This window comes from Capricornis sumatraensis, chromosome 8 (assembly GCF_032405125.1).
Source record: "Capricornis sumatraensis isolate serow.1 chromosome 8, serow.2, whole genome shotgun sequence".
NCBI classification, from domain to species: Eukaryota; Metazoa; Chordata; class Mammalia; order Artiodactyla; family Bovidae; genus Capricornis; species Capricornis sumatraensis.
Window position 1 is genome coordinate 32,170,555 of NC_091076.1, and position 13,249 is coordinate 32,183,803.

General features: G+C 37.9%; 1 protein-coding gene across 1 annotated transcript in view; it reads right to left on the bottom strand.

The window, feature by feature from the left end:
* Window positions 1-798: 798 nt before the first annotated feature.
* RSF1 (remodeling and spacing factor 1) overlaps window positions 799-13,249 on the bottom strand; it is a 144,712-nt gene continuing 132,261 nt past the window's right edge. The window contains exons 12-16 of the mRNA XM_068977665.1: window positions 10,923-10,990; window positions 10,083-10,290; window positions 8,306-8,526; window positions 5,940-6,128; window positions 799-3,216 (exon numbers count right to left, since the gene is read on the bottom strand). Coding sequence (XP_068833766.1) covers window positions 2,648-3,216; window positions 5,940-6,128; window positions 8,306-8,526; window positions 10,083-10,290; window positions 10,923-10,990 — 1,255 coding nt within the window. The 3' untranslated portion in view covers window positions 799-2,647. The remainder of the gene's footprint in view (window positions 3,217-5,939; window positions 6,129-8,305; window positions 8,527-10,082; window positions 10,291-10,922; window positions 10,991-13,249) is intronic.

Consider the following 13,249-nt stretch of genomic DNA (forward strand, 5'->3'; position numbering starts at 1 on the left):
CAAAGTTAACTGGTTTATAATCAGAATGTAAAGGGAATTCAAAAGGAAACACTCACTATTAAGTTCACAAACACTTAATTCAAGTTTGGTAAATAACAGGCAGCAAAAGTGGCATCATAACCCATGTCAGTGAGACATTTGCTAAATGGAATACTCAGTCTTTACTAAGATAAAAATTAACCTTTTGCTCTCTATGGCAGAAGGGTAAAAAGAACTTATTTCACATTAGGCATCCTGTAAAATAAATAATCTACCCATTTAATACTTCTTGTCGTTTGCTTAACTGAAGAGAACAGGTTGAAGCAGAAGCTTGTGTGTCCGGAGGTAGAGAGAGAGATTTTCTTACACCTCAGTGGCTTCACCCCGTTGCAGGACTAAAATGGTAGCAGAGGACGGGGGCAGGATAGGCCACCTGCATGTTCTAACCACTTACCATGCATTAATAGGAACCCTTCTATTGCCTCCTGTTTATATTGTTAAAAGGCTCACATTCTTAACTGACTTTCAAATAAATGGGACAAACATAGCCAGAAAGCAGGCCTGGTAAGTCAATGTGGCTCCTTACACAGCCCTACTTACTGTCTGGGAATATAAGTCCTTTACTCCCTTCTGGTGGAATATTGTCTCAAAATAAAAATCACAACTTGCTTGGAACCACGTGCTACTGGTGCATCCTATTTTTAGGCTGCTTTCATTATTTTATTTTTTATACAGATACATATACACTGCTAGAATCAAAGCAAAAATATTAATGGGCAGGTACTACAGAACTAAGGTGAAACAAAACAAACAGGAACCAACAAGTGAAAAACAACAGCTATAAACTTTCAAGGCCAAAAGATAAGATTTAAGGGCAACACCTGTGAAGGGAGGAAAAAAAAGAGTATGAAGTTTCTAGAGGTATTTATAATGCAAGTCTAATGCCAGCTTTTTAATAATAAAAAAGAGAAGTGCTTTATTATTCACTGACTAGCACACAGAATGCTTAATTTGGAAAGAAAAATTAATGAAGTTCCTTGGGCCAGCAGCAGATATGGTGTGTCCATTGCCGGCAACAGACACAACACTGAAACAGAAAACCCAATCCCAGGGCAAAAGTATTCACAGAAGTAACGGCTGAAGGTTTCAGAATTTGACAGACAAGGTTTAATCACAAGTGCTACACTCTGTACAACATTATTTATGGCTCTGCCTGAAATTTTACAGCTGAAACAGAAACTAAGACAAAGTTCATATTTTAGTGTCAATTACATGTTAGATAGTTAGTTACAAACCCCTATTTTCTTGAAACAAAGGGCTTATCTTTCTTTAAAATGTTGAGATGTTTGAAATGGATATATCTATTAAGTATATTGGTGGTTTTCAATCAACTCTATGTTGGTCATGTGACTATTAATGAATTTTAATAGAAGTCTAATGGCCAATGGCCAAAACTACATTCAAACCCTGCTAATATATCCAGGCAGATAGGAAATTCTAACACACACACATACACATACACACACGCGCGCGCACACACACACACACGCTAAAATTCAAACTAAAAACCTCCCAAAGGAACTGCTTTGTTTGTAGACTTCAATTTGAAGTAGATACTAAGGGCAAGAATAGACCAGTTAAAATTCACCTGAAAATCCTTTCCCCTTCTTCAAATGTGCTAAAATACTGCAGTCAGCTTAGCATCCATTATCTTCATGTATGTTATGTATAGGTGTATTTCTTTGAAAATGATAATTCAGATAAATATTAAGTGGCCAGAAAACAAGAGTTACATTATCTGCAAAGTTTACAGTCCATTCAGGCCTTAAGAAAGACCACACTCATTTCACTAATAACTCTCCATGATGGCATATTAAAGGCCACGTCATCACCACTGCATAAAGCTGTTTAAAAAAATTTGCTATTAGCACAACCTGGTTGTCAAAGCTTCATTATATATTTTACTATACAAATGCTTTTCAGATGATTTTTTTTAAAAACAAGAAACTCCGCTATAACAGAAACTTAGGTTACAGTTTTTTATGATGGTATTTTTTTATCGGTCTCTTCTTTTTTAAGCGTGGTTATCTCCAATAGTAAACAAGTTGATTTCATGAATGCCATTACTAAAATGACTTATGTATGATGTTATCTACAATTCTTAAATTGCAACAATACGGACTTGAACTTTTAAACAGTCTGTTAATCATCATCTATGCCATGAATGTTTAAATATAATATATATTTAATATGAAAAAGCTAAAAGCACAAGTGCTTTCTCCCACCCCTAATTCTGTTTTGGGCCCTCACAGATTTGGAATGCATTCTTATCCACCCTTTTCACAAAGTCAGGAGAGCTCAGGAAATATAAAGTCAAAAATATACAAATCTTTGTTGTTATAATAAGATTTTTTTTTCCCCCATGACTGAAATTACCAAGGACCATGAACTTGGAAAAAGAAAATCAAAAGGAATTTACAGCAATTATTTATCTTCAAAGTTCAAAACTGGTCACTTCACAGAAAGACTTCAGGGTCTGTTGAAATTTTTCTTCTAAAAAGTCATTCTGTAGTGGAGTTTTCTAGGAAAAATAAAACAGCTTTTAATAACTGGCCCGCTGGTGTGAGAGCTACCGTGGAATAAATTAGCACAAAAATGGAAAAAAGTCTTATAACTGTTCACTGTTACAGACATAATCAACAAGGTCAGTCACTCTTAAAAGCTCATCTTCGTCCTCTTCTGGTGCCCCTGCCTCCTGCCCACCGCTTGTCCCATTGGGGGCCAGGCTTGCACTGGCTGTGCTGCTGTCCTTGGGGGTTTGAGGCTTCTCAGCTGGCTTGCCAATCAAGTTTTCAATGGCTTTGCCAGGACTCTGTCCATTGGTGGAAGGTAGGTCCACTAAGCTATAGTCCAATGGGCTCCCCACCTTGCCTACATTTTCAAAGTCCTCCTCCTCATCACTGTCTATCCGATAGGGCTTTTTGGTGCTGTCTTGCTCTGAGGGCAGGACCCTGGGCTGGCGGTCATGGGCAGGTTGATCTGCATCTCCATGAGCATTGTCACAACTCTCCTCTTCATCCGTCTCAATCCGGTGTAGCCGTTTTCGGGATGGTTTACCTTCTCCTTCCTCCTCATCTGCTTCAGAATACTCATCTGTGCTTCGACCCCGTTTTCGAACTGACCGTTTTGATTCTTTAGCTAGCTCATCATCTTCAGAGTTCTTGGACATATAGCTCTCTAGAATAAATAGCACATTTAAGCCATTGGCACAGTTAACCATTAACAGATATAAGTAATCCTCTTCTTCCTCCCATATTCATCCCATGTCCTACTTTCAGACTTGCTTGTACATAAATATTTCCCTTCAATAACTGGCCTCATTTATCTCTCTTCTCATTATCACAGTGCCCAATATGATTCACAGTATACTTTATCTATGATTTTAGGAAAGAGCAAAATCCTTAATTAAATAAAGACAGATTAGTCACAAACTAAGAAACTCCTTCCCACTAACCCTCAAATTAAGAGAATTGTGTAAACATACCGATAAGGAAAAATTAAAACTAAGCACTGCATCTGAAATACTGCACTCTCTTTCCATGTTATTACATGTCCTTGGTAGCCCTTAAACGTTTTCTTTTGTCTATACTTGATCTCACCTGGTCTCATGGCTTTGCATACCACCCATTTGATGGTGACTCTCACATTTGTTTTAGGCAACTAATCCCTAAATTCCAGGCTCATGTATCAAACTGCCTACTCAACATCTATGCTTGGATTTCTAAACAGGCAGAACCAAGCTCCTACACTTCCTCCTCAACCTTGCACAATTCTGGTCTCTACCATCTTAGTTACTGGCAACTCAATTCTTCTAATCACTCAGTCATCCTTGATTCCTTTCTTTTTCCCATCTAATCCAACAGTAAATATTCTGTGAGCTATATTCAAATATATCCATAATTTGACTGCTTTTCACCCCTTTACTGCTACTGCTCTAGTCTCACCCACCATCATCTCTCTCCTGGCCTATTTTAATGACCCCCCAACTAAACTCCTATATTCCCTCCCTATACCCTTTAATTTACTCATACCATAGATACCATTTTAAAACTTAAGTCAGATAATATCACTCCTTTGCACAAAATCCTCCAATTATTTCTCATTTCACACAGAATAAAGTCTGAAGTCTATACAATGGCTTAATGCATTATCTAACTATCCAATATGGTATTAAACGGAGCAAGACTCTATGGTCCTTGCCCCCCATGTCTTCTGCTTGCGTTTCCACAAACTAAATTCTGTGGAGAACTTTAGTCAAAGAGTAAGTTTAATCAGAGAAATGAGAAAATGCAGAAACAAAGAAAAACAGTCAAAGGAGATCAAATAATAATAAAGTAGCCACTAAGCATAGTCAAGGACCTTTAGTTACTTCTCAAGGGCTATAGACAACATTCTGAGCCTCATCCTGTGAGCTGTCTTGCAGATATTGAAACCCCAGATGAAGAAGTTAACTACACGATGGCCAGACTGTAGCTGTGACATGAGCTGCTACAATCCCAAGAACTGGCTTCAAAGACACAGGAATAAACCAATCCTGGAACTGAAGATTAACTGTACCTAAAACAGCCAAGAGGATGCTGGTCAGACGACTGATGACCAATTTGAGTTGACTGTGCTGCTTCTGCATGCAGCCCCTTCCCTCAGCCTACAAAAGCTCTCATGCCCTGCTTGTCAGGAGGGGAGTCAGCCTTTGAACAGATGTCCACCCTTCCCACCCCTCATCAACCCCTTCCACCCCTCACCAGTGCCTGGCATCTGAAATAAAGCAAACTTTCCTTTCCACCAACCTGGCCTATTTATTGGCTTTTGTGCGGTGATCACCTGGACCTCACTTTTGTGTAACAGTCCCCACTCACCACAGGTGGAAATCAACTCGTTTTTTTAGGTCTTTACTCAAATGCTGACTTCTGAGGGAGGCATTCCTTTGGTACTCTATCTGAAATTCCAACTACTCCTCCAACCCTCCCTTTCTACTTTTCTCCACAGCACTTATCTCCACCTAATATATCTACTTATTTGTCATGGTTATTGTCTCTCTTCCCCCAACAAAAGTAAGAGTAACATGAGGAAGCTGTATTTTTGGTTATTCTTCTCACTGTTCTATTCCCAGTGCCCAGGACAGTGATTAGTTCATTAAGTATTTAATAATTGAATTAATGAATTTATATTTGTCTTTAATGACACAAGAAGAGATACACATTCACCCAGATGTTTACCTCCCTTCCATACCCAAACATTTTTTCCCTTACTCTCCTGGCTTGGGCTCAAATTTAATTGACAAGGATTTATGAAAGCAAATAATCTTCAATACAGATCACAAACAATGGAGAATTAAATATATAAAAAAGAAACGGGGGAAGGTGAAGGTTAGAATCAGTTAAAATGAGAAGAACTCTAGAATAAATAACTACAAAGACTAAGCGGACATCACAAATTCATATTTTAGAGCTCGTAATTCTGATATGGTGCACAGCTAAAGCTATTAAAAAATAAAAAAAGTTTACTGACTAAAGCTCACTGTCAAGGTGAAGAGAGACAGTAGGCACTCTTGACTTGCAACTGTCCAGCTATTCAGGGCACAGGAGGTTATTTCAAAATGAGGGCCATAAATTATCAAGAAGCAAAAGAAATCTTGTTAACAGATCACAATTTTCTGACACTCTTCTAGTTTCAATGAAGAATTTACTTATTACAATGAAGAACTTAAAAATTAGTATCTTATCAAGGGTCAGTTATTTAAACTACAAGCTAACCAGGCATAAAATAATGGGTTTTATCTCAAAGATACTATGGGCTATATTAAATTTCTAAGAAATGGTACAGAATCATAATGAGTTTGCTTTTATAATTTGTACTGCTGCCTTGTCCAAATGTCTGTAAACTGGAGAGCTATTCCTTACCTTCACTATCTGAGCTAGAGAGCCTACGCTTGTGAACTCGTCTGATTTCTTTACCACGACGTAAACTCTTCTGGGAACCATCACTTTCTGAATCTTCCTTGTAGTTAATTTGTCTCTTCTGGTTCCTTCTAGATCTTCTTCGCCGAGTTTCTACAAAATCATCGCTAAAGTCATCACTAAAGTCACTTTCTGTTTAAAAAAAGGGGGTGGGTAGAAAGGAAAAAGAAGCACAAATTTTAATTTTTAATTCCACCAAACAGAAATGTTAGTTTAGCTTATAAAAATATAAAGCTATTACACAGAGTTCAGTCATAACTTTTAAATGAACAGTAACTTTTATAAATCTCTAATTTTCTTCTTAATAATATGAGTACATCTCAGGGGAGTTTTAATGCCAAAGCTCACAAATGTATCCTACTAGCAGTCAACCTCAAGGTTAAAAAATGTTTTATTGGGAATTCCCTGGCAGTTCAGTGGCTATGCCTCTGTGCTCTCACTGCCAAGGGCCTGGGTTCAATCTTTGGTGGGGGAACTAAGATCCTGTGGCACAGCAAAAAAAAAAGTTTTTCATAAACCTTATCTTACAACCTAGAGCTACCCAGTCAGCTGCATGGCTGCCACAACTGTTCTTCTTGGTGGACGGTTACTGTTCTGCCTCATGATAACCTGCTGTTCCTATGAATACAGCTGTATGGCTACATTCATAGCATCATAATGCACTGCAGAGGTTAAACTTACTAACCACAGAAAACTGATGAGCTTGTTTCAAGTACAGAGCTGGGGTTACACATTTGGCTTTTACCCATGCAGAATTAAAATCTGCTGAATACAACTCACAGGGCTACTTTAACTCACAAAGCACGGCTAAATAGCACTGTTCCTGTCAGTCATCGCTGATCAATAAAACAAAATCAGGCTATGACATTATGTCAGAGTAGTTTTCAGGAAAGCTAACACATTTCACTGAATCATCACATCTAGCTTTGTTCTCTAATGGATTTCAGATATTTAAAAACTGTTAGCCAACAGTTTAAAGGGGTCCCCAGAGGCCAAATCTAGGACGAACTGAGTCAAAATAGTGATGGTAATAAGACCGAAATAAGAATCCATTAAATCCATACTGATACCAAAGAAATTAATATACAGGGCAGAACAGAAAGCTCTTCCTTACAGAAGAGCAGGTAATAAAAAGGAAGGAAGGAGTTAGAAAATCATCAACAAATGCTAAAACTAGTGGATGCAACATCTGATAAGGAACAAGGCATTTACAGCCTCAAATATCTTGTAAGAATTACTTATTAATTACAAAGGGAAAATAACAGAGACTTGGAGGACACACATTAATTATGTGATATTCTAGCCAAAAATGTGTAACGAGAATCTAATCACAAGGAAACATAAAGCCAAATGAGTTATATTTTACAAAATAACTAGTGTGTACTCTTAAAAAATGTGGTCAACAAAGACAACATTTCAGGAATATTACAGATAAAAGGGGACCAAAGAGACATGAATAAGTGGATAACGTAATCCTGAACTAGATCCTCAACCAGGAAAAAATGTTTACATAAAGGACAATATTGGGGCACCTGGTGATATCTGAATGTGTACTATTGACAAGTTAATGGTATTTTATCAATATAAAAATTCCCCATTTTGATATTATACTATGGTTATGTAAGAAAATGTTCTTGTTTTCAGCAAATAATCATTGGTAAAGGGGCCTGATGTCTCCACTTACTCAAAAGGTTTAGAAAAAAATATAAACAAAACAAAAAACTCCACAAGCCTGGCCCGAGTTGGGATATAACACTCCTGTCTGTAGCATTTCCTCAGTAAGACGACAGCTACCTATCTGCCAATCCCACGGAACATCTTATCTGCCGATTTAGCTGCCATGCCTCTCTTTAATTAATAGGGATGAATAAATAACATCAATCACTGATAACTTATAAAAACTAATACATTACTGATTATGATCTAAATGTTAGAAATAATTAGTGATCTTTCTCTAACTGCTAGACATCTGAGGAAAAATGTTCTCAGATTATTAAAAACAATTCCCCCCCCAAAAAAAAACGATTCCTAAGAAACACTCTGGAGGTGAAGTCTAGGCATGGAAACACATGGCACCAAAAGGATTCATCACGATTGTAAACAAGTTTGGCATGAAGTTAACACATCCGTCTGTATCTGTCTTCTCAGACGTGCTTTATGTGAAAGATTTAATCAGTGGTGAGTTGTAAGAATAGAACACAAAGTTTCATCAGACAGCTTATATTACAACTGAACAGAATTTTAAGAAATTTTAATTCCAGAAGTTACAAGAATTTCCTTAGTGAGCTGTGGATATGAATTATCTTTACCAGAGTCTCTGCTGTTCTCCTCAGACTCCTCCTCCTCGTCATCGTCAGAGCACTTTCTCTTTGGGGTCTTTCTCCGCAAACGCCTGCTTTGCCTCATAGGCCGGGAGGGGTGTCGCCTTAGTCTTCGGCTACAGAAATCAGTGTCACTGTCATCATTAGATGGTGGGTCTTCTTCACTCTCATCTGGGTTCTCATCAGATACAACAAATTCATCCTGAGATCTATCCAAGAGAAACCGGATGAATTATGATGGTACACTTGTAACCATGAGCCCATTTTGGAGTTCTCAGTTCAAATTCTAACAAGTCCAGTGAAATTATTAAGCAATGTTTAATGGAAATACCTAGGTCATTGGATCAATTTCCCTGTTTCTAAAACGAAGAGCTGTTTTGCACCCATTCTCTTTTTTTTTTCCAAAGGAGTTATGAAGATCAATTGATGCTCATTTTTGTACATAAATTGCTTTTGCCTCTTGGGAAGTCCCCCATGTGCCTCAAATTCAACATGTCCAAAAATGAACTCATTATTTCCTAGCCTACTCCTCTCTTCTGTTCCCTAGCCTGGTATTTGGTACTATCACCCATCTAGTAATTCAAGGCAGAAACTTGGAATTTATCCCAATTTCCTTCTCCCTGTTCATTTCTCATATCAATGACTAATTCCTCTTGAGTCTACTTCATAAAGATATCTCAAACCTGATAACTTTTCTCAGTTCAGGGTCTCATATCCCATCTAAACTACTATAGCAATTCCCCAAAGTCTCTTTAATCTCTATGCTCATTTCCCCTCAATAAATCCTACCAATGAATTCCAGGATGAATCTTTCTGAAACATAAACCTCATATTAGTCTGGTATTTAAAACTCTTCAGTGGGTTTTCATCATTCTTATGCAGGACAAACATAAAACTCCATCATCTGGTTCCTTTTTATGCCTTGGCTACATCTCTAGCAGGGCAATCTCTGCTGCTACCTTAATTTTTTTTATCCTGACAAACCAGGAGTTTCCTAAATATTCTATGACATTTTATGCCTGGCTGCCCTGGACAGGATTTCTTTGCTTAGAATACTATTTTTCTTTATACTGCTTCTAATCCCAAATTCATCAATCTGCCCAACTCATTCTTCACATTTCAGACAGAGCTTTATTTCCACTCTGAGGCTTTCCTTGACCTCCCTGGATCGATATGGCCCTCTTCTGTACCCTGCTTATGTTTTAGTAGCAATCATGCAGAAGGACTTTTCTGTGGTTTATATGTTTGTTTCCTCCACTAACAATCTGAGAGAAGAAACTGTGGTATTCCTTCCATATATCTGCTCTGTAGAGAAGCTTTCTGACATTACAGAAGAAAGCTTCTATACTGTAATTCAGTATAGAATCACAGGCCCCAGCCCAAACCCCTATAGGTCACCAGTAAATAGTTCCTAATTACTTATACCTGCCCATTTCTCACATTTGACTGGGAACCAATGCAAGCTGCATGGCTTCAATCCTTGGTCACGGAACTAAGATCCCACATACTACATGGCTTGGTCAAAAAATAAATAAATAGTTGTTGTTCAGCTGCTCAGTTGTATCCGACTCCTTGTAACCCCAAACACCCATAAAACTTCGTTTTAATCTAGAAAGAGCCAAAATCAGCATCGTTGAATCTGTTTTAAGTACCCTGAAAACAGACCATCTACATGCAGAACAAAAGCCCCATCAGGGCCAAGTTTGGTTGGAAGCCCTGTTCAAGCCTCAACCTAGGGAATGGGATCTACCGACAGACCACGCACCCATCACTGATCTTGAATTCATCCTCGCTCTCCTCTTCATCCAGGTTGCTGTCACTGTCCAGATCATTCAGTCGCCGGCGTTTCTTCCGGCGAGCAGCAGCTGCCCTCTGGGGTCGTTTATTTTCTTTTCTTTCTTCATCCAAAATAGTAGAGATGTCTTTTCCACGGTGGCCTGTGATGGTGGAGATATCTTTCCCTCGGCCAACTCCTGAGTCCAGGGGCAGGGATGTAGGGTTGAGGGGAAGAGAGGGAGGGAGAGAGAAAGACAACTCTATGTTTATTAAAAGTTTCCCTTTGACATCTACAGATTGTCCTTAGCAGCTTTTCCATTTGATTTCTTTATTTTCATCCTAGAGCTATGCGATTTTCTCACAGCTTTAACTGACAGAGTTTTCAAGAAAGTTTTACATTTGTTTATCCTATTAAATGGGGCTTTCCAGGTGGGTCACTGTCAAAGGCTCTTCTTGCCACTGCAGGAAATGCAGGTTTGATTCCTGGGTCAGGAAGATTTGGAGAAGGATGTGGCAACCCACTCCAGTATTCTTGCCTGGGAAATCCTATGGACAGAGGAGTCTGGCGGGCTACAGTCCATGGGGTCGCAAAGAGTTGGACATGACTGAGCAACTAAGCACAGCACACTTATGAAACAATTAGTAAGCTCTGAGTCTACACACTGGCACCATGTCCATGGATTATTCTGAATCTCAGTCAACATCGTAGTGATTGTGATACACATTGAGGAGAATGAGAAAATATGCTTGCTTGCTGCTCTTTAATCAGGGCATTTTAATTAACATACTGGCGAAGTGAGATGAAGAAAAGAGAATGATAAACACGTACCTCCTCCATCAGCCTCTTTGATATCATCTTCTATAGCTTCATCAATTGCTTCATCAAACTCATCAAATCTAAAATACATACAACAACCACATTATACAGCCTGTCCTGGCATATGGACTAGGCAAATTGCCTCTAAAATAAAAAAGGCCAGAATATGAAACTGCTCTCTGCTACTTAAGGGCTGTGGAACTTGGATTAGATCACCCCATACTCCTGTTAACTTCAATTTCTTTGGTACAAGAGAGTTTTATAAATCAGTATCTAATTCTAAATTGTTGTTATTTTACTTTTAAAGAGTATCTATACCAGACATCAACAAGTATTTTTTAAAGGGACAGATAGTGAATCTCCTAGGCTTTGTAGACTATACAGTATTTGTTGTAACTACTCAACTCTGTAGTACAAAATCAGCCATAGACAAAAAGTGAATGAATGTAACTATGTTCCAATAAACTTTATTTTTTAGACACTGTGATATGAATTTCATGTGATTTTCAAATACTTTTCTCCTTCTGTTTTCTTTTTTAAACCATTTATAAATATAAAAGCCACTCCTGGCCATGTGGTATACACAAACCAGTAATGAGCTGGATTGGCCCACACATCATAGTTTGCTAACCCAATTATACAAATCATATGACAGAGTAAACTGAACAAACTTAGTATTCCAGAAATAATACTAAGTGTGAGGAATATATTATTGTTGCTCTTATATATTATATTATCATTATTACTGAAATTCTTATACAGACAGTCAAAATTTTAAAACTAGGTCAATGTACTTTTTCTCAAAAGGGCTTTTTCGGGATTCCCCTGGTGGTCCAGTGGCTAAGACTCTGAGCTCTCAATGCTGAGGTCCTTGGTTTGATACCTGGTCGGGGAACTAGATCCCAGATGCCACAAAAGACCCTGTGCAGCCAAATAATTTAAAAAAAAAAAAGGGCGGGGGGGGGACTCTTTCTTCTACCTAAAGAAAAAAAAAAACAAGATTCGATGATTCCTAAGATTTTTTCACATACAAAGCTCCTTTCACTTTAGAACTCAGGTGATGCAAACATATGGGGACTTGTTGAAGACTATGCTAAACATAGTAATTACTAGGCTCATGTGGCTATTTATATTTAATTAAAATAAAAAATGCTGTTCCTCACTAGCCATATTTCAAGTGCTCAACAGTGATATATGGCTACTGATTTCCATACCGCACAACAAAGAAATAGAACATTCCCATAACCACAGTAAACTGGATAGCACTGGATTAAAGTTATCCAGTGATTAACAACACAGATAAGACTAATAAGCAAATACTTTGCCCTTTGGAGTTGAGAAATTCATTACAGCTACAGACTTCCTTTCTAGGAAAATATATATACTTATAGAAACATAAAATTTTACATATTTCAGAGGAATCACAAGGTTCAGGCTAAGAACTCTTCTTCGACAACATATTTTTAAATGCAACACTTTACCTCCAATCTTTTCATATAATGCTATGAAAAACATCCTTGTAGATGTAACTGAGCTTTTTCTTAAGAGGAATTCTAAGAAAGAAAAAAATCTGTCCATCTATTCATGAGGCTAGAAGAAGAGATACAGATCAAGCCAGATGCAAAGTTAATGGAAAAATGGGAATTCTCCCAAGGACATGATGCAGCTGTAAAGTATCATAATAATGATACTTTATTCCTTTTTTTTTTTTAAGTAGAAAATTTTTATTACTTTGCCAGGCAAAGGCGGCCACAGTTAATGCCCTCAAAACTGTGTCCCCAACAATCTATCTCTTTGAGGCACTACTACCTTCTTACTGAGACACTGTGTTTTCTAAATTCAGACAGTATCAGAACCTTTGAACAAAGGAAATTATATCAATAAGCAAGAAACTCCCACCCTTGACTAGAGGATCTAAGTCACTTTTAACACAAATAAAAAGTTCTGATTTACATTTCAGACTCAGAGTTTGCATAAGCTGTTAGACACAACACCCTACACTTTATCTTCATCGTTTTCAAGAAAAGAGGACCCTGTGTCAACCACGCAGTCTACATATGATATGGACCCTTTCATAGTCCTGCTTTCGCTTTGAGCCTGACTCTTCATTTAAATGTCATCTAAACTCTATCCTTAATAAACTCTTCAATTAAGAAAAGGTGGCAAGAATACACAGAACTATACAAAAAAGATCTTCATGGTCCAGATAACCACAATGGTGTCATCGCTTACCTAGAGCCAGATATCCTGGAATGAGAAGTCAAATGGGCCTTAGGAAGCATCACTACAAACAAAGCTAGTGGAGGTGATGGAATTCCAGTTGAGCTGTTTCAAATCCT